This window comes from Botrytis sinoallii, assembly GCF_014898435.1.
Source record: "Botrytis sinoallii strain Bc 23 chromosome Unknown BSIN_023, whole genome shotgun sequence".
Lineage (NCBI taxonomy): Eukaryota > Fungi > Ascomycota > Leotiomycetes > Helotiales > Sclerotiniaceae > Botrytis > Botrytis sinoallii.
The window spans coordinates 279,974-300,037 of NW_024066050.1; the positions used below are offsets into that span (position 1 = coordinate 279,974).

General features: G+C 42.6%; 4 protein-coding genes across 4 annotated transcripts; 2 read left to right on the forward strand and 2 right to left on the reverse strand.

Annotated features, from left to right (window-relative positions):
- Positions 1–845: 845 nt before the first annotated feature.
- Positions 846–1,391, forward strand: EAF02_009989 (uncharacterized protein; the record flags this gene model as incomplete). The annotated part of the gene is made up of 1 exon (XM_038906037.1): positions 846–1,391. The coding sequence occupies one exon, from the start codon at positions 846–848 to the stop codon at positions 1,389–1,391; it is 546 nt and encodes a 181-aa protein (XP_038754149.1).
- A 4,612-nt stretch (positions 1,392–6,003) lies between these two features.
- EAF02_009990 (uncharacterized protein) lies at positions 6,004–6,253 on the reverse strand (the record flags this gene model as incomplete). The annotated part of the gene is made up of 2 exons (XM_038906038.1): positions 6,004–6,108; positions 6,176–6,253. 2 exons carry the CDS (start codon positions 6,251–6,253, stop codon positions 6,004–6,006), a joined length of 183 nt encoding a protein of 60 aa, XP_038754150.1.
- Positions 6,254–6,541: 288 nt separating this feature from the next.
- EAF02_009991 (uncharacterized protein) lies at positions 6,542–8,748 on the reverse strand (the record flags this gene model as incomplete). The annotated part of the gene is made up of 4 exons (XM_038906039.1): positions 7,622–8,748; positions 7,440–7,555; positions 7,111–7,389; positions 6,542–7,079 (listed from the first exon to the last, which is right to left on the reverse strand). The coding sequence occupies exons 1-4, from the start codon at positions 8,402–8,404 to the stop codon at positions 6,542–6,544; spliced, it is 1,716 nt and encodes a 571-aa protein (XP_038754151.1). The 5' UTR covers positions 8,405–8,748.
- Positions 8,749–16,068: 7,320 nt separating this feature from the next.
- On the forward strand, positions 16,069–19,804 carry EAF02_009992 (uncharacterized protein). The gene is made up of 4 exons (XM_038906040.1): positions 16,069–16,557; positions 16,609–16,749; positions 16,805–16,878; positions 16,950–19,804. Exons 1-4 carry the CDS (start codon positions 16,185–16,187, stop codon positions 19,308–19,310), a joined length of 2,949 nt encoding a protein of 982 aa, XP_038754152.1. The 5' UTR covers positions 16,069–16,184; the 3' UTR covers positions 19,311–19,804.
- The last annotated feature ends 260 nt before the right edge of the window (positions 19,805–20,064 follow it).

Below are 20,064 nucleotides of genomic sequence, written 5' to 3' on the forward strand. Positions count from 1 at the left end.
ACCCCTTGTAGGAGGTGACTCTTGATAGTTAGCCCGGAGGAGATCTAAGCTCGAAGCCCAGTCTGATGTTGCATGCAGAAGCTAATGCGAAGCAAAAAGAAAAGGAAGAGCTCGTTCAATTAGCCAAATCGATCGTTATACTGCTTGATCGAAAGAAAAGTTTACATGAGGAGATGAAACAGGGGGGTCAAGAGTCCAGGGGAAGACGAGGAAGAATATCTCAATATAGAGTTGAAAAAAAAAATGTGGATTAGGAGTAAGATGATAGAGGAACGACGAGAACAAAATAGATGAATAGACGGAAAACTCAGGATGAAGAAATGGGAGAACTGAACTGAAGTGACAGCTATGATATCCTGGCTAACTTGCCTCAAGAGATAAAGATAATCCATGGGAAAACAGAGTTCTAGTCTCCCCTCTTCTCTTAGTGCCATTCTCTAATATCCCCTCTCAATACCCTCGCTTCGATCGCCTCTTTTATCAATTCATACCAGATATATTGTGTGATAAAGAGAAACCCCCAAATCGACTCACTTCTTCAGCATTCAAAAATGGGGGACACAAAGCATCATTCGTAACAATTAGGTCATTCATTACACATTGCCCGAAATTCATCAAATAATCGCAGCACTATGGTCCAAAGAACACTAAAATGTACATTTGGAATGAATGGAGAACTCTCCACTGTCGTCTGGTAAGCCAGCACGATTTCCGGCTTGTTCCTAGAGTTGTCTTTATCCTGCCATCACTATTTCAACCACATCATTATCGCTGTTAAAGCTCGTCATCTCATCTGATTGCCCAATCAATCGCAATCTCACAGTAACTTCACAACACGTCTCAAAATGCCACATAAAAAGCCGGCTAGAACATGGACGCAGGCAGAAAAAAATCATCTTCAGGATTTACTTCAAGAAAGACACGATGAGGGAAGGTATTGGAAGGACAGTAGAACTAGTAGAAAGTTTCTCACCAAGAAGATGAGTGAGGTATTTCCGCCTAGAGGCCAGCCTGGCGGTCGAGTGTTCTTTGTAAGACATGTGAAGGAATATTTGAGACAGTGGGTAGGATATCATCCGGATCCCAGGCAAGTTGAGATGCCAGATAGTGACACGGACTCGGAGGAAGAAGGGGGAGATGAGGAAGATGACGATGACGATGACGATGATGACGGAGGCAGAGAAGCAGTGTCAGATGAAGCGCCAGAGGAACAAGGAGAAGATGAACAGGGTAGCCAGGAGGCACAAGATGCAGGAGATCAAGATGAAGAAGGAGAGGATGGTGATACGGATGAGGAGAGGGGGAGACGGCGTGAGTGGAGGGCGGGAGGGAAGAGCAGTGCAGCGGAAGCCCGAAAGGCGAACAAGAAATTGCCAAAGAGAGATCAATAGCTGATTGCATGAAAACTGTCCAGGCGCAAGCTATTGAGAGAGTGGAAGGATTAAATTAGGATAACATCATCGAAAGCATGCAGATACCCCCTACCCCCGAGATACCAACGCTCAACAAACCCCATGCCAAACTGAAAATACTTAATTCGCTTTGATATTCAAGAAGACGGAACTTTCTTATCCCTATCTCTACTTTTTTTTTTGAATGACTCTTGCTAGGACACTCAAGGATTATTAATACCTGTTACCTTTGCCAATTACCATGGATAAGATCAAAGAATGAAGTCAGCTAGAGCAACTACAATCGTGAAAGAGGTTGTATCTGCTTTGTATACATCCCATACTGAGGTTTTACTCCTATAACTATACACGCTGTTAAGGTTTGTTGCTCAATTTCAGATATATAGCAAAGAAAACCATGCGTTTGCATGAACTTTTACTGTGTCAACTTTGATAGCTAAGCCAAAGGAAACTTCCGATATCAATGTCAGACATTTGTTCAGTGGAGTAGACTAGATACAGGGAAGCTGGAAAGAGATGGGGGAGAGCCGCGATGATTGACGAACTGCGTATGTTCATATTGAGTGCGATATGCAAAGAAAGATATTTGCTAGTAAGCTAGGTTGGAGGGACTGAAGCTAGATGAGTTGAATTTAAGAGGTACATCAGTTCATAGTCTACAAAATAGAGATAATCAAGAGGGACATTGATGTAATCATCTATCTAAGACTGATTCACATAAAAGGGTGGATATACACTCAAGATACCTAGGTATGTATATTTCAACATTCAGGTAGGTAAATCAAATCGATTATATAGAGATTGATCAAAAGATCCCCATTATCTTAATAGACTCATATCTAACTCGTGCACAGAAGAAACATTGTTTCTCATCACTCATACACGCAGATATAAGTATACTATAGAGATAAAAACTTGTCAGCCAGTCAACTGAATGCAATTTATAAAGTGAAGAGCAGATATAAACGCCAAATATCATGTTCGTATCAAGCTGGATATACAAGATGAGGGAGTGTTTGGTAAGCTATACCAGATAGATAAGTGTCGTTAAAGAGCCACGCTGTATACTAGGAATTATGAAGTGCTGTTCCTCCTACCATGTCGCTCAGCCTCTAGACGATTCTTTTGACAGATAATCAAGATGAGATGTGCAGCAAATGCAACCGCAAGTAGTTTCTGTGAGAGACGATTGAAAGTAGATTTGTAACAGGAAGATATCCCAATTTCCCATTACATATATCTTCCCATTTCGAGGAAGAAAATGTTGTTTTAACAAATAGTTGGGATGAGATATGCGACAGGGAGTTATCATGACGAATGGTCAACAAGAAACGTGTAATAGAAATCTTCTCAAACATTTCTTTTGACACACAAACCAGAAGAAACATGCAACATGATATCCTTCCAACCTGCCAGAATGTGCAACAGAGTTAGTAACCAGTGGACAACAATGAAAGATTGAACACGTGGAATATAACGTAATAAAGATTTCAACATGCTATTTGATTTTCATGACCTGTAGTGGTTAAGGAAATATTCGTAGAGTATCTATCCAAGTTAATTAAAATACCACATCTATAGATGGCAATGAATTTTAATACCCACCTCCATCTCCTTTACTGTATTGCACTACCGCAAACTTTGGAACTGCGGCACACAGAGATGTGCAACAAACTCATTTCTCCAACCCGTGGAGCTAATCATTTACAGATACATTCAGACAAGCAGTACAAAGTCAGGAGTGTAGAAGAAAATACAGAGTATTTCATTCTAAGCCCACTCAAAGCAATGGCATGAATGGAAGCTCTCGGTTGTAAATGTGAATGAAGGTAAAGATTACTAAATCTACCTTTGACTTCTACATCGTCACCAGAACTACTCTTTCATTTCCAACTTTACTGATGTAGACATATAACAAACCTAACTCTCGACAACCACGAGATGACTCATATAATCAACAAGGAAAGTTGTGATCACAATCATATTTGGAATTTCAATAGATCTAGATGGGAAGAGTGACTATGTCGCCTACATTCTACTTGTAAAAACAAGTCGGTCTATCCTCAAAGGAAAGATGGCAATGTGCTTCCATCTATTACACTACAGGTTTCTCCCTCCGGCCGGCTCAAGAATAGAAAGTTTGGTATTTTCTAGCGCAGATGGCGCAATAGATACTCTTGGGTTTCCGGGCACAGATGGACTTGTTATAGACGTGAAGGATAATGATTTCATTACAAGTGCTACTCTGACCAGACTATGTTCCCAGAGTCGCAACCACCATTTAAAGCCTAGTAGCACACCAAATCATATTCTAACCGAAACCTCATCATCGCATATAAAAGTGTTCCTAGATTGATAGAATACTCTTTAGTCTATAAATCCCGGTATATGATATAACTTCCCCGGATGTACACCACATCATTGCCTCTTTAGTAAAGAATTAATGACCAATCAATCTTGTGAAACCCAGATCTACTAGAGCCAAGTTGACAATGCAACTAAACTAGTCTAGATGTCAGATGTCATCGGAAATTTCTTGCTTATTAACTACGAGCAGGCTCTAAAAAAGCGATCTTTACCACAACTGTACAAGTCACCTAACCCATCAATTTGACCATTCAACTACAAGGTAATCAGGAAAATACTCAAACTAATAGGACAATAACGATAAAATCCCAGTCGCAGAGCTAAAAAAAGAGTCCATCTCTGAGTGAGTCATTCTCTTGCCTGCAAATTACCTAGTGCCTCAAAAACCCAAACCGATCAAAATACTATTGATTCCCTCTACTATACGGTATTCCGAGAAGACTCCAAGAAGGAGGAAGACCAAATCAACACTAAAACAGAGGTGATGTGTCGATCCCCCGGATTGGATAAGCTGTCGAATTCCTAAAACAGCGAGAGAAATACGCTACTGACGTGTATCCAAAAGAAGAAATTTCATGTTGACGTCAACAACAATATCAATATGCATGATTAAATCGACACCGTTTTAAGCCAAGTCGATGCCAAGTATACTCATGAGCTTAATTTTCCGCACAATGGATTAAAAATAGAAAAGGTGAAATGATACTTGGGGTGATCAACGTCAAGCTTAATTCAAAGGCGCGGGGTGAGTCTCGTGGGCAGCCTGTCCAAAGATAAAGCTGAATATGAGTTGGCTTTGGCGATCCCTCAACCTCATGATGCTAGCAGGATGAGGTTTAAAGTTTGCGAGTACAGTATGTATTCCTCTCTCTTATCTAGTACGCGATAGTTTAGGCCAAAAATATGTCTGGAGAGCTGAAAGTAATCGAATGCAAGTACACGTGGTGAAAGAAAATTGTTAGGTTCGTAGTAGATAAGGCATTTCTACTAGCACAGTGTATATTCCTCTCCGTACATAGTATACATCAACACCCGTGAAGTTGTAGATCTCAGAGCGAAGACCTTGTTGAGAGAAAACTTTAGGTACAGGGAAAATATTATTGAAAGTACAAAGTATCTTGCTCTCCGTACATACTACTTGATACCTAATACTTTAAACCAGCACCTAATAACCACGAAGAACGAATAAATAGAGCCGGGCTATCTCAGAAGAAACGGCACTTATCAAAAGAGCCAATATCATCGCAACAAAATGCTCTTCCTTCCATACCGTGTCCATTTCGAATCCAGCTGTCATCAACGAGAAGAACCATAATGGCCTAAAAATCGACTTTCAACCCAATTGTCAATTCCGGGATATTAGGCCAACGCCAATGTTATCATTGATGAGATCTTCATTCTCCAATCCAGAGTTTGGCTTATTGCCTACGTGCGAAGTGATCGGAGTGAGATCCTAGCAGCATCACCGGAATAGAGAATAAAGTTCGAACACTTGTACTGTCGGTACCGCATGCCAATACCGGTCGATATGCCAGTGGCAGTGGCAGTGAGAGCAGTTTATCAACATTCTCTAGCCTTGGGCCGAAATAAGGAATTGATGCAAATGTCGCCGACGCAGCCTAGCTTTTGCATCATGAAGTTGGCTTCAACAGGATTTTCCCATCAAAGTCTCGCTACTCAGGAGACCTTACTTGTGGATGTGCCCAGAGATTGTCGAACACTCCTTCATTTAGCGGTAACGGAGTTGCTTGCAAGCGGAATTGCAATCGACAGCGTCGACCAAGCAATTATACGATGTAGAGTACCATCCGGCAATTCCTCACCCCTTCTTGTCGCGATATTCTAAAATCTAGACCATCTTCTTGGAATCCATTTCCAATTTGACTAACACACACATTCATCTATCCATCTATCTAATTCCAGCTTCGCACATTTGTACCCACTGAGGTATATTTCCTACTGGTTCTGCCAAAAACCGGGCCTTCTACTATTACCCTCCATTCCATATGACGGCGAAATAAATCTTTCAATCCTGTCGCGTAACCCAACATGGAAAGCACTCTCTATCGACGCGTCTCACTCCCGTCTCACGAATCACAGCAAGAAATCGGAACGATCGGCTCCCAGCCCACATTTGTAAATCTCACTGCAAAAGATTATATCCCAGTAAATCCCTCATTGAAAAGAAGTTCTTCCACGCGGTAAGAACGGCACATACGATCGGTCAATTCTTTGTGTTTCTCCGATGGAAAATATATGGAGTCTTTGAGGCATCTTCCGATAAATCAATACCGGCAAACCACTCTAAACTGCTTGTGACGCTGTAACGCTACAGTTGAAATGATTGGATGGCCTATAGCAATCCCCGGGTATGTATAAGCTATGTCCCTACATACATACAAAATTCTCCACCAGAAACCACAAACCGCGGAACTGAAATTGACTTTGAAGTTTGAGGCGAACGAACGACCCATCGTTCAAAATTCGCCACGTAGACTTGCGGATTTGGTTTCTCTTGATATCTGAATTATATTAATTGACTCGTTTGGGTAATAGTCTAGAAGGATCTTGGAAGCCATAGAATCTTCTTAGTGTGGACAGGGCTGATTCGTGTTATGTGCTACCTCCCCGAACTATCTCCATATTTTCCCTGTCATACGACATCATTTGAGTCGGTCTGATTTGTCCCAGGAGGTACATGAGTAGTGGTGATGTTTGCAGATATGCATGTATCCTAAGATAACTTGGTAGCGTACCATCCGTCAGTAGCCAGCCCAGCCCCAAGAAATCACCAAGCCCGGAATCTTCAATCCCTTCCCCAAACCGTAAGATTCTCGTCTCCACCGAGCAACATCATCCCAAAGTAGGAAGAGATCTGTCTCTCCAATAACTTGTCTCAGCTCCAATAATCTCCACAATTGAAGTTCTCCTTCGTCTTCTTCTTCTTCTTCTTCTTCTTCTTCTTCTAACTTCTCTGCATGTAGCTCTGCATGTACTTGCCCGTCAACTAGTAAATCTCTCAGGCGCTCCATATGCAACCCCGCCAATTGCTCCACAAACCAAGTTCGTGTAATATGATTCCGCTTTGAATGAACAGCGCCAATAGTAAATAACCAAATCAGCCATTGACATGTTTGTTTTGTGGTTGTAGCGGTATCAATTGTGGACAGAGATTCTTGTAATTGTTGTAAAAGGATAGAAGGACCAGTAGAGGAATGTGGGTATTCTTCAAGTATCGACTTCATGAATAGTAGAGCTCCGATACGAGTTGCTTTGACGATAGTAGGTTCTTGGTCTCCTCTAGAGACAGGGAAATGATAATAATTCATACTCAATCCAGTAAATATCATCAAGAAAATCTCCTGGGTCGAGAAGAATTCTGCTTAATGAGGCGAACTGTATGGACTGGTAGAAGATAGCTAGATATTGCATTATCCGTATGAGATTTGAGCGAATACCGCATCTAGCGAGTGAAATTTCAATGCAAGCATTGATGGTGCTGATTCTATGCACCGGTAGAATTTTAGATATTGATATTTCAGGATGATTTCGTGGCTTGTAGTAAAGATATGGCTCAGCAGCATAATCAATCGCACCAGTGATGTCAGACCTTGAAGACAATTAGAATGAGGTTTTTCTATATTTTAGTAAATTACCTACCGACGAAGTTTTGTCTGGATAATCATAGGAAGAGACGACATCGTGCCTCGCGTGTTTATCATTTGTTGTATACCACGCATGTGAATATGCCATAAATCTGAATGGCCTGTATTTGCCTAAGTGGAAGTTTAGTAAACATCAAATAATCACATAGCAAAATTTGACATCGAAATTTAACATACTTCACCCAAAGCTATACAGGACAAAGCAGCAATAGTGCTGTCGTCTGCTGGTTCCCCATTCTGAAGTTTTTCCTGGACTATTTCCAAGGTTTTGCCAAGGTGGTACACTGAATCTTCCGAGTCCTTCCCACCTTGAAGCAAGGAGAGATAGATTGCGCCAGCATATAATATCGCATGAAACATCGCTGTATCGTTGATTGTAAAACGAAACCATTCATCTGAACGTAGAGGATTGGAAGAAAGATATTTGGATAATGGGTACATTCTCGAACTAACATGCGTAAAATATCGGCTCAGCAACCGGTGCGTTCTTGTCGTCATCTCAATAGGCCATGGAGACAAGCTGAGTGCAGTCGGAAACCCGATGAGATTCTCAATAATAAGACCATCATGTTGGTGATGATCAGATATGACTGACTTGGGTTCCACGAAAGGTTTTATACATTTCGAACGGAGTTTCGGATCCCCTTTACTTTTCCGAATCGTTTTGCTTAGGAAATCATTCCTCACATGCTTGCGCACGAACTTTCGTACATTAACATCTGTTTTTGTTCCAGAAGATGATAAATCGACAAATGCGAACTTTTGTTTTGGTCCTCCCTCTTTACAGTTGATAGTTGTGGCCGATGGAGGATGAGTTGACGTTGAGGATTTGCTTCCCACCGGACTTTCTTTGAAGGGAAATTCGGTGGCTTTCCAGTGAATTTTACCTGGGATATTCCAATTCTTATGTACATTGACTTTGGGACCATCTGTATCTATAAGCTGTGTGGCATCCATCATGGTGAGGGATATAAAACTTGAATTCTATGTCTTTGAGGCAAAAATGAGGGAATTTCACAAAAGAGGGGTAATAATCTTGCCCTTTCACGTTACAAGAAAGAATACACGAATTATCACAGTCAGATGAAGATATCTGAGGAACAATTATTCCACGGACAACAAAGACAAATTCAAAGCATTTGATGCTTATCAAATCCTCAAAATTTCAGATTTGGAAGTTGAAATTTCCTCTTTCGGTAATTGCCATTCACTTATTGAGATGCGGGTCATTTTTGTGTAACAAAAACTCACGTAATCAATACTTTCTTTTCGGACTGCATTTCAACGACAGTTCATAAGGATGTACGGGTATCGAGAATTAAGGGTTAGAATTGAATCATTATAATTAATATGATGTGTTGATTCAGAAGTTTCAATTCGTGATATGGTTTAGATATTGGTTGTGGAAATAAAAAGTTTTTAATATCAAAGTAAGAAAAAAACTCTCAACTTGATCAAAGCAGCAATTACGATATATTTTATTGACTTTCTAGATTCAACCATTTCTTCTAACTACGAACAATTCTCATTCTCAACGACTCTGGCACTGGAACAACTGATTATCACCTACCATCAGCCATTCAACTATAGACCATAGACCACACCCATAGACCACATCCCAATATCACATCCTCAATCTCAATCCTCCACCTCTCGAATAGAGCCTCACCTTATCAAACCCCAATAAAGCAACTCCCAAACCACAGATGCTGACTCCCAACGCCACCTCCAGCCCTAACACAATCGCTTCTTTCTTCTTCCACTCCAAGAAAACATGAAACACCCAGTATATTTTTCCTTCGTCCATGAAAGAGGACCGAGCTTGTAGCTCGGTCGCTAAAATCAACTGACTCCTGAGATGATTTGCATATCATATACAGATCTTCCCGTGCGCACGAACAATCGCCCTCCATCTTGACCTCGACCGTGAAGGAAATGCCCTACCGTATATCAAAATGTTTGGAGAGTATGCTTGGTATGTCTGAGGATCGTTTAGATTTTTAAAACCGCGTGATTTGGTGCTATTACCGTGCTTTAGAATTCCGATTGAAAATACCAGTGAAACGACAAACCAATCCATGATATTTGAAATTTATATTTCGCCAAATTGCCACAGATATTCATTTTTCGTTTCAACATGTATGGGACAATTCAAGCCAAGCATACAGACAGACCCCTTTCTTGGAAGCTTCACAATGATGGGGTCAAAACTATATGGCGGGGTGAATTTCAGACGAAAGTCAAACCCCTTGAGTAATGTGTTTTGTTGGGAGTTTGATATTGATGTTATTTCAGAAAATTGGAATATTTTCGAATGTGTCAAAACCTACATTGAACATTGGTACCTCGTTTGATCTTTTTTTTGTGTTTTGAATTCTGAATTTGGGATGTGATCGAGACACTTGTCGCAATGAGAATTGAGCTGCTCAATAGGACGATATCCGCTCATTCCATGGATGCCATTTGATGTTTCTCTTGGTATCAACTCATTCTTTCCTATTGTCTAGGATTTCCTGTATGAATAAATGAATCTAAGATTTCATGTCGTTTGATCTCCATATAAAAAAAATCTTTTGAAACCAATCCCATAAGGGATACTTGGGGGCAGAGTGAGAGCAACATCAACCGAAAGCACCAAGAAAAAATTGACTTTGGTCCGAAGAAGGGACGAAAAGCGTGTTGAGACGGCATTTGATTTGAATTGTTTGACTTTTCATTACAGATGTGAATTGAAATGTAAATTGGAAACGATACACCCTTCAATTAGCTCCACCTGCAGCCCATCCCGCTGCCGACTTCGGGAATTTTAGATCAAAGCACGATTTAACAAGTTTTGTAAGGTCTTTCCTGGTAGTTTTGCGCCCTACCGTATTCAATGACTTCTCACACTCCAAAATCTTCACCCGTCAAGACATTTGCTGTGTAAACTAGATAATTCGAAAAAACACTATGTGTGAACACGAATCATGTTGTTGAAAATCAACCATACTTTCGTGGGGGTGTCTAAACAAGTCCATTGGCCTATAAATTTCGTACCATAAGGTCCGTGGAGGTGCAGATTGGCGTCGGAGGAAATTGGAAACATTAACCAACGGTTCCAAGGATTTCCCCTTCATTGTCGCTTAATTTTGCACCTAGCTTTTGTAGTGGTTTGTATGCTCGTGCACCCATCAAATCAATTCCCCAAGAAGTAATGAGATTGGGAAGCAGCTGAGAAACTAATCATTCTTTGCTCGATTGTTATTGGAAGAACACAATGTCTGCAATCTGTCAAGACTTTCTTCCATGCAGTAGTGAGATAAATTTTTGTTCTTCGTTTCGTCGATTGTCGTGTCGGATTGACCGGCGCTGGCGTAGCCTACGTATAACCTAGATAGCACTCGACTCTCTCATTTTTAGGTCATGGCTGCTTGGCCTAATAGGCTTGAACGCCTAGAAGACGCCTAGAATAAGATGTGTTGAGGTTGTACTACACAACTAAACAGTGCCTGAGAAAAATCGAAATTTGGAACATCATGGTCAGAATATTCTGACTTCATCTCATCTCATCTCATCGGGGAGAGCGATCAAACCAGTCTCTGCAGGCAGTTCGAGAAAGCTGAGCTTGGAAAACGAAAGGTGGCGGCAAACTCGTAAACTTCCAATGGTTCACTCTGACTTACATACGGATTCTTACATCAATTAATTGATCAAATCAAGGTACTTTTTTCTTGCTTGCTCGCGTGCCTGTCGCATTCAAACCCTTGCGAAGAATGAGGGATATAAAATATTTCCGGTTTGCCCCCCCCCAAGACCAGGGCCCCAGTTCCCGATCAGATTCTGACGTATGTCTCTCTCACTGTACCTACCCGCCTTGTGTAATCATCCAGAAGAAATTAAAATGCGCTGTTCGTAGAAGCTGACATTCACGTGATCAAAATGAACTTCCTTTTCGTCACCAAATATCGCATCCGTAAATCGCCCATTGTGTAAGTAAAGAGTTACATTGCATTTGCAGCATCTAAAATTCTGCAGGGTTCAAATTTGACCGATGAGATGAGGCGAAACCAAACCAAACCAAACGGCCGAGAATGAGGATCAAGCTGCAAGACGAAAACTCTACTGCTTCATGGCAAATGTTATTTTACTAGGATTTTTACGGTATGCGAGTAGTCTTACTAAGGATGTAGGAGGAAGTCTCAGGAAGAGCGCTGTTGGCGAGCAGAAACCAAGACTTGGAGCGTCTGCGACTATCCATGGGGTAGTTTGATACCCCAAGGGAAAATACGGAGTACCCCAAAAAGTAAGGCCCTTTTTCAGAAACAGAACTGAATCCCTGAATGTCAGTTATTTGTCCGAAGTTTATCAGGGTGGGTGATCTATTCTGGGCAGATTTGATATGGATGAGAGAGGAATATTTGACACAGCATTAATTGGCTACGCCATGCTAACACAGGTTTGTGACGTTGATAGAGTTTCTTGGTGTTGAATGGGCAAATCTGAACGTAAGGAGAGCGATTCGTTTCGTAATAATATGATATTAGCACTTGTAGACTTCTGGATACTACGACGTCAACAACATCACTATGTTTATCGTGTGATATGTCAATCCTACTAACTTGTCTATCTAATTCCTAAAGATGCAACGGGCCGGATTGCGTGAATGAATTAGGATGAAACTTTGAGTTTCCTTCCAAGCAAATGCCACGCCAAAGATAAGCATGCCCAGCACTTATTGTATTGCAACCAGCCATTTTGTGTTCAAATGCAGATGAAGGAAAAATGATGTTATCGCAGGCTTTCGGAGCCAACTCAGGTAGCCTGAGGTATTTTTAGTTCTAGGCGCTCGAAAGGAACTGACGGTATTAATTCCGAGGCTATTGCAATGGGATGAAAGGGATGTAACGGTATCACTACACTAGGAGCCTCGGATCGGATATATTGGATAGTTACGTCGTTACCTAGAGCCGACCAGACGACTGTTATAATTGCGATGGGGAATTTGAGGGAATTGAACGGTTATTACGGTATCCTTTCGGTATTTCCAATACCAGTATTCCTCACACCGGTCAAAAGTGGAGGTTAAGATGAGAGCGCTTACTGGACGTTGATCGAGCTGACCTAATTTTCAAAGACATTCCAAGCGACAGAAGGTTTGTATAGTGGAAGGATGAACACTTCCTTCATCCACCCGTCGTATTGCCAAAGAGAGATGCATGAGGCTACCGATGCGCAGTTGGTAGGTTCCGTCGCGTCTTTTCCATTTGCAAAGAGGGTTCGTATGTTTTGACCGCGTTATGTGTTATTTCTTATTAAATTTTCTCCAGTATTTCTTGGGGGAAGAAAGGCCGAGTGCCGGGAAGAGGAGGAAGAAGCCCTTTTACCCTGCACCGTACTCAGACTCACTCATCTTGATGATAACTTAATATTACCCAAAACAATTGCAGCATCTATGAATTCATATCCAGGTTATTCAGATAACTATCTACAGTGTGTTGTATAATAAGTTTAGCCCAAGTAAATAAACCATTTCCATTGCTCCACCTCCAAAATGTCAATTTCGCAATCAAGCTTTCCCTAAACAATTAGTCTCCATCTTCACCCAGGTTCCCCTTGTCATTGATATGAGAATTGATGCAAGATCTGATGATCCCAGTATATGCCTCCGTATTGTCTCAATTGCATCCCGCCGAATAGCTGCACGGTTCTGGAGAGATAACCAGCGATTGCAAGAGTGACAGTGTAAATAACAAGCCTTAGTAACGTCATATTTAGCGCAATTGTAATCGTGCCGCAATGCCGGGAGATGAGAGTGAATGAGTGGAGTGAAAGTTATTGCAATGCTGTGGTACGGTGAGGGGAGAGGGGGAGGTGAAAGGGGGAAATCTATGGGCTGGGGATGGAAATATTGGAAGCGAGAAATGAAGGGGAAAAATGAAATTCTAGAAGTGTGTCGCTGGTGGAAAAAAAAACAGTGTAGCGGCGGTTTCGGCGTAGGCGTGTGGGATACAATTTGTGGCGTTCATGGCGTACAACTTACCCGTATCTGTGTGGGATTTGAGCGTGGGATGTAGCATTGATTGTTTCTAGTTTGTATCTCCTTTTGAAGAACCTTCCTCGAGCCCAGACAGCGGCGCGGCTCCTCGTACTTACTGAAGTCAAAGTTTCAAAAAATCATTTCGATAGTTTTTTACGTTTCTGAAAGAATGGCTTGGACGAAGATCTCCGGTGATGTTGGCTGAGGACAAGACGACTTGATGCTTGGCCAATACAATAGGTGCACCGTGGTGCAAAGGAATATCACCTTGGCAGCAGTCAATACCGAGTAATATTCAATGCCGATGAGATGAGAGTAAGAACCTGAGTAGAATTTCAATGTCTTGGGTCATTTAAAAGATTCAGATACTTTTGAAATCAATTTCAAATTGAGATATTTTGAAACAAGGTCTCTCCCATATTGATGTTGTGCCGCCCGTCATCAATCCCACGTTGTTTTGTTTACTGTTTGAGTTCATGAAGGAATTGTAGTTAGCAGGGAGTGACTTGGTAAAAATCTCCAATTGTTCAAATTGTTTGACAGCGACGCAGAAACGGTCAACCCTGAAGAAAACAACAGCAAAGCAGAATGTAATCAAAGCAGCAAATTCGTCTTGTATGTAGATACAATAGACTGTGTTATTTCCTAGGGCCAAAGAACTTCATGGCTCAAATTCCCCATTGTCAATTTTGCAAGTTGCAATCTGCCATCGATGATATCTTCCCCCGTACCCTGCTGTTCGCCTTGTTTACGGTCACCCCGTCCAGACCCAGGTCCCAGCACCCATTTCCATCCCGCAACAGCCATTACCTACCGTATTTTGCCCCATACCACTACTGCTTGTAAAATGAAGTAAACAAACTGACCGATCCGCCAACCGACTGCAAACAATCAATCATTGGACCGTTCGTTTGAGATAGGATAGGGAAGTGTGGGTGAAGATAAGTTGCAAATTACTATTTGCAATTTTGGAATCTTGTGGACTCTTGTCCAATGAGATAAGCTGAATGGTATAAAATTATGACTTGGGAAATTATGAAGATCGTGAGATGGAGTTCTCATCTTATTTTTTCTCATAGTTACATGTGAGTTGTCAATTGAGAGATGAGATACTGGACAACAACGCGTTCTGCTCATCAACCACATAACAGGTAAATCACGCCTAGGGCTGCAGAAGGGAAAGTATGCCCACCAAAGTACTTTCCGAAGGCATACCGAGATTTCCCAATCTCCCTAGGTAGTTATTGAAGAAAAAATAAGCAAAAGTGTGAAATTCATTATACGTTATTCCATGTTAGATTCGAAACGCTGAGTAGACGCGGCAATTGTACGAGGAGGTTGGGAAAGGAGCGAGTTTAGCAGGCAGCTTTCAAGCCTTGACATTGCACAGTCAACAGTGCGCTATCAGCTCTGTAGGTAGTCATCTCAGTAATGCTGATGGTACAGTCAATGTAGTACATGTATTCACGATACTTTAATGCATGCAGTGATTCTCATGTGCATCTAGATCTTGCAGTAGTAATCGGGAGTACATAGCCATGAGCCAGAAAGTATCTTTCTTCCATCTCTGCGCACCGAAAATCTCTATAGCATCTGCCGAATGATTGCCCCCCCCGTGTTTACCCCTTCATCACTCTCGCCACGACATACATACCTACATAGCTTGCAATGAATCTGTTGATGTAGCGGATTCAATCCTCGCCAACATTACCGGTGTTCATTATTCATAATGTTATATGCCATACTCCAACTGATTCATGATTGCTACCATTTCTTGTCATACCTGTAGAACAGCTAGCTTACTGATTGGCCAATTGATAACTTCCTATCTGATAATGGAGAGTCGTCATTCGCTGAGCCGACCAAGCTTTCCGACTCACCGATACATTAACCAGGACCTGAACTTGACTTTGGCAATGACTGAATAGATCTAAACTCAATATAATCCAAGAAACATTGGCAATTACTCCAAGAGGATATGTCGGAAGGTGACGCTTGGAGAAAGGCTAGATAATACTACTCAGTCTAGATTAGCCGACTCGATTCTCAATAGTTAACACTGGATAACTCGGCTTTCTCTTCCCAGGTCGATAGTTATTGAAGGAAGAGTAAAAGTTGATCTGTCAAGGATATTAATCGGATATTGAAGGAATCTTTACCTAATTGGGGGCAACAGTCGAGCGCTAAGCAGGTCTAGCTAAGAGGTAAGGTTTTTAATGGAGCATTTAGGAAATCATTTGAAAATCCCTCACCAAAAATCAAAACAATCCGCCATGAACTACCATGACGCTAAAAGTAATATCATCCACTTTCTCTATCATTACGGTGACCTTTTTTAACTTCACCGATAGAAAACTTTCCTAAGCTCATCGTTGGTTTCTGCCCCAGACCCTCGCCAGATATACCAGACTTTTACTCAAGCTTACCCATGGATCTAGTTCAAGGCCCCCCAGTAGCTTCTTTTCCAATTCACAAGTCATGCCGCCAAAATTGTCTGTGACCACCGTCCGAGGATGACGCCGAAGGGTGAAGAAGAAAAATCAAAAACCGACCTTACCCAATCTTGCTTGGGACTAGGATAGTTGATCACACTCGGTCTCTCAGATATATAATCTGCTATCGTCCCCCAAATTCAATTCATTTTCTTTTCAGTCTACTCAGTTTGCCTTTGTCACGGTGGGAGTTAATAATAATCTTTCCTTCATCCTACCACACTAAAGCGCAATGGCTCACGGAGACATTGAGAACGGCGCTTCGGCGGCCAGACCAGAGTACGAAGACGAAAAACTCGGAGAATATGGACAACTTGTTCGATATATTTCAAAGTATAAGGGAAGAGAAGAGGGAGAGAAGCTCGCTGCCGAAGAAGAAGAGGCAGCCAACGCTGGCAAGAAGAAGAAGGGCAAGAAGGCCAAGGGCAGTGATGGAGCTGGTTTCGAGACCCCAGATGACTGGCTCAACACCGGTATGCGACAAGGTCTCTCTGCCAGCGAGGTCGAGAACCGTCGTAAGAAGACTGGATGGAACGAATTGACCACCGAGAACGAGAGCTTGTTCTGGAAGTTCATCGGTTTCTTCAAGGGTCCTGTCCTCTATGGTAAGTTTTCTCCAATTCGCTCTACATGACCTCCACTAATCTCGGCAACAGTTATGGAACTTGCTGTCCTCCTCGCCGCTGGTCTGCGTGATTGGATTGATTTCGGTGTTATTATCGGTATTCTCATGCTTAACGCTGTCGTCGGTTGGTATCAAGAAAAACAAGCTGCCGATGTCGTTGCTAGTTTGAAGGGTAAGCTATTGCACCAATCCGCACAATCCCATTTCGTCGCTAACCTCAATCATAGGTGACATTGCTTTGAAGGCTACTGTTGTTCGTGATGGTGCTGAAGTTGAAATCTTGGCTCGTGAATTGGTTCCTGTGACATTGTAAGTTACACCACAACGACACCGCATCAATGCGCGATCACATTAATAACAATCTGCCAATAGATCATTATCGAAGATGGACATGTCGTTCCCGCCGATGCTAGAATTATTTGCGCTTATGACGACCCTAACGGATACGAAACCTACCAACAAGAACTCCTCAACCAACGCAGCCACGAAATGAGCGAAAAGGAAGAGGATGATGATGATGATGCACACGGAGGAAAGCACGGTTCCGGCTATGCTCTTCTCGCTATCGATCAATCTGCCATGACTGGTGAATCTTTGGCTGTCGACAAGTACGTCGCTGATGTTATCTACTATACAACTGGTTGCAAGCGTGGAAAGGCCTATGCCGTTGTCACCCACGGTGCTCGCATGTCCTTCGTCGGTCGTACTGCTTCCCTCGTCACTGGTGCTCAAGATCAAGGTCATTTCAAGGCTATCATGAACTCCATCGGTACGTCTTTGTTGGTTTTGGTCGTCGGCTGGATCTTGATCTCTTGGATCGGTGGTTTCTTCCGTCACTTGAAACTCGCTACCCCAGAACACTCTTCCGTCAACTTGCTCCATTACGCTCTTATCCTCTTGATTGTCGGTGTTCCCGTCGGTCTTCCAGTCGTCACCACCACCACTCTCGCTGTCGGTGCTGCTTACCTCGCTGAGGAGAAGGCTATTGTTCAAAAGCTTACCGCTATTGAGTCCCTTGCTGGTGTTGATGTTCTCTGCTCTGACAAGACCGGTACTCTTACTGCCAATCAATTGTCCATTCGTGAACCATTCGTCGCCGAGGGTGTCGATGTTAACTGGATGATGGCTGTCGCTGCTCTTGCTTCTTCCCACAACGTCAAGTCTTTGGATCCTATCGATAAAGTTACCATTCTTACCTTGAAGCGTTACCCAGCTGCCCGTAAGATCCTCGAACAAGGATGGAGAACTGAGAACTTCGCTCCTTTCGACCCTGTCTCCAAGCGTATTACTGCTATCGTCGTCAAGGATGGTGTTACCTGGACTTGTGCTAAGGGTGCCCCAAGTGCCATCTTGAGAATGTCTGAATGTTCCGCTGAGGTTGCCGCTATGTACAAGGCCAAGACTTTGGAATTCGCTCGTCGTGGTTTCCGTTCTCTCGGTGTTGCTGTTAAGGAAGGTAACGGACCATGGCAATTACTTGGTATGCTTCCTATGTTCGACCCTCCCCGTGAGGATACCGCTGCCACCATCGCCGAAGCTCAAGTTCTTGGTCTCTCCGTTAAGATGTTGACTGGTGACGCCATTGCTATTGCCAAGGAAACTTGCAAGATGTTGGCTCTCGGTACCAAGGTTTACAACTCTGACAAACTCATCCACGGTGGTCTTACTGGTACTACTCAACACGATTTGGTCGAGCGCGCCGATGGTTTCGCTGAAGTTTTCCCTGAGCACAAGTACCAAGTCGTCGAGATGTTGCAACAACGTGGACATTTGACTGCTATGACTGGTGATGGTGTTAACGACGCTCCTTCCCTCAAGAAATCTGACTGTGGTATTGCTGTCGAGGGTGCTACTGAAGCCGCTCAAGCCGCCGCTGATATCGTTTTCCTTGCCCCTGGTCTTAACACTATCGTCTCTGCCATCAAGATCGCCCGTCAAATTTTCCAACGTATGAAGGCTTATATCCAATACCGTATCGCTCTCTGTCTCCATTTGGAAATCTACTTGGTTACCTCCATGGTTATCATCAATGAGACCATTCGTGTCGAGCTTATTGTTTTCCTCGCCCTTTTCGCTGATTTGGCTACCATCGCTGTCGCTTATGACAATGCTCACTTTGAACAACGCCCTGTCGAATGGCAATTGCCAAAGATCTGGATTATCTCTGTCGTCCTCGGTATTCTGCTTGCTCTCGGTACCTGGATCATGCGTGGTGCTCTCTTCGTGCCAAACGGTGGTTTCATCGAGAACTTCGGATCTATCCAAGGTATGCTCTTCTTGGAAGTCTCCCTCACTGAGAACTGGCTCATCTTCGTTACCCGTGGTGGTAACACCTGGCCATCGTGGCAATTGGTTATCGCTATCTTCATTGTCGATGTCATTGCTACTCTCTTCTGTGTCTTCGGTTGGTTGTGTGGCGGAGCTGGTGAGCCATCTGACCCAGTTACCAACAACGTTCTCCTCTCCCAGAACGGTCACACTTCTATCGTCACTGTTGTCATCGTTTGGGGTTACTCCATCGGTGTCACCATTGTCACTGCCATTGTCTACTACCTGTTGAACCAATGGTCTTGGTTGGACAACCTTGGACGTGCCAGACGCAGCCACGCTGATACCCAAATGGAGAACATCATCGCCCATCTCTCCAAGGTTGCTCTTGAACACTCCCAAGTTGACGGTGTCCACCGTTACCACATCGTTCAAAAGCAGGCTGAGGTTGAGGATGACGATTAGATTATCTCATCCCTAATTTGAGTGCTTCTCTCTTGCAAAGACAAGACAGATGAAAAAGTAAAAAAATATTTAAAAGTTACAAAAAATCTGGAAATTTCACATGGAGAATATGGAGAAAGACAGGCGTTCCTAATATCCCCTCGTCATCCTCAATTCGGCATTTGTCATTGTGGTTGCGAAACAACTTGTCAATATAGTTTGCCAGTACAGAGCTGCAGACGTTTCGACTTCCCATTGACTTGTCGTCAATACACCTTTAATTGTCGCCTCACCTTAATCCATACTATTTACACCTTATAGACCTTTATTACGAGATGCGAGATTTTCAATTATGTTTTATGTTTTATGTTTGAATAGTACCTATAGATGGGTAAATGGGTTGGGATATTCCAGGGATGTGTTTATGTCACGGAGCAGAAGAGGATGATTAGATGTATATACTGAGAAATGGAACGACTTCATTACAATATCTTGATTTGTGCCTGTCTTGTGCTGTGCTGTGCTTTGTGAATTGTGACTTTGAATAAAATTGTGCTACATTTTTCTGTTTCTTGACTGCTTTGACCTTGAGTTAGATGCGAAACCTATCTGCCGCTTTGCAGTACCCTTTTTCTCCTTTACAATTCTGAGGCCCCATCCATTTCATTCTCTATTACTCTACGTTTCATTTCCGTCCCCTTCTAGGCTCTCTCTTTGATACAGATCTTCACTCTTTCACTCATAACCTTCCGAGGTATGTCAAAGTCACACAATT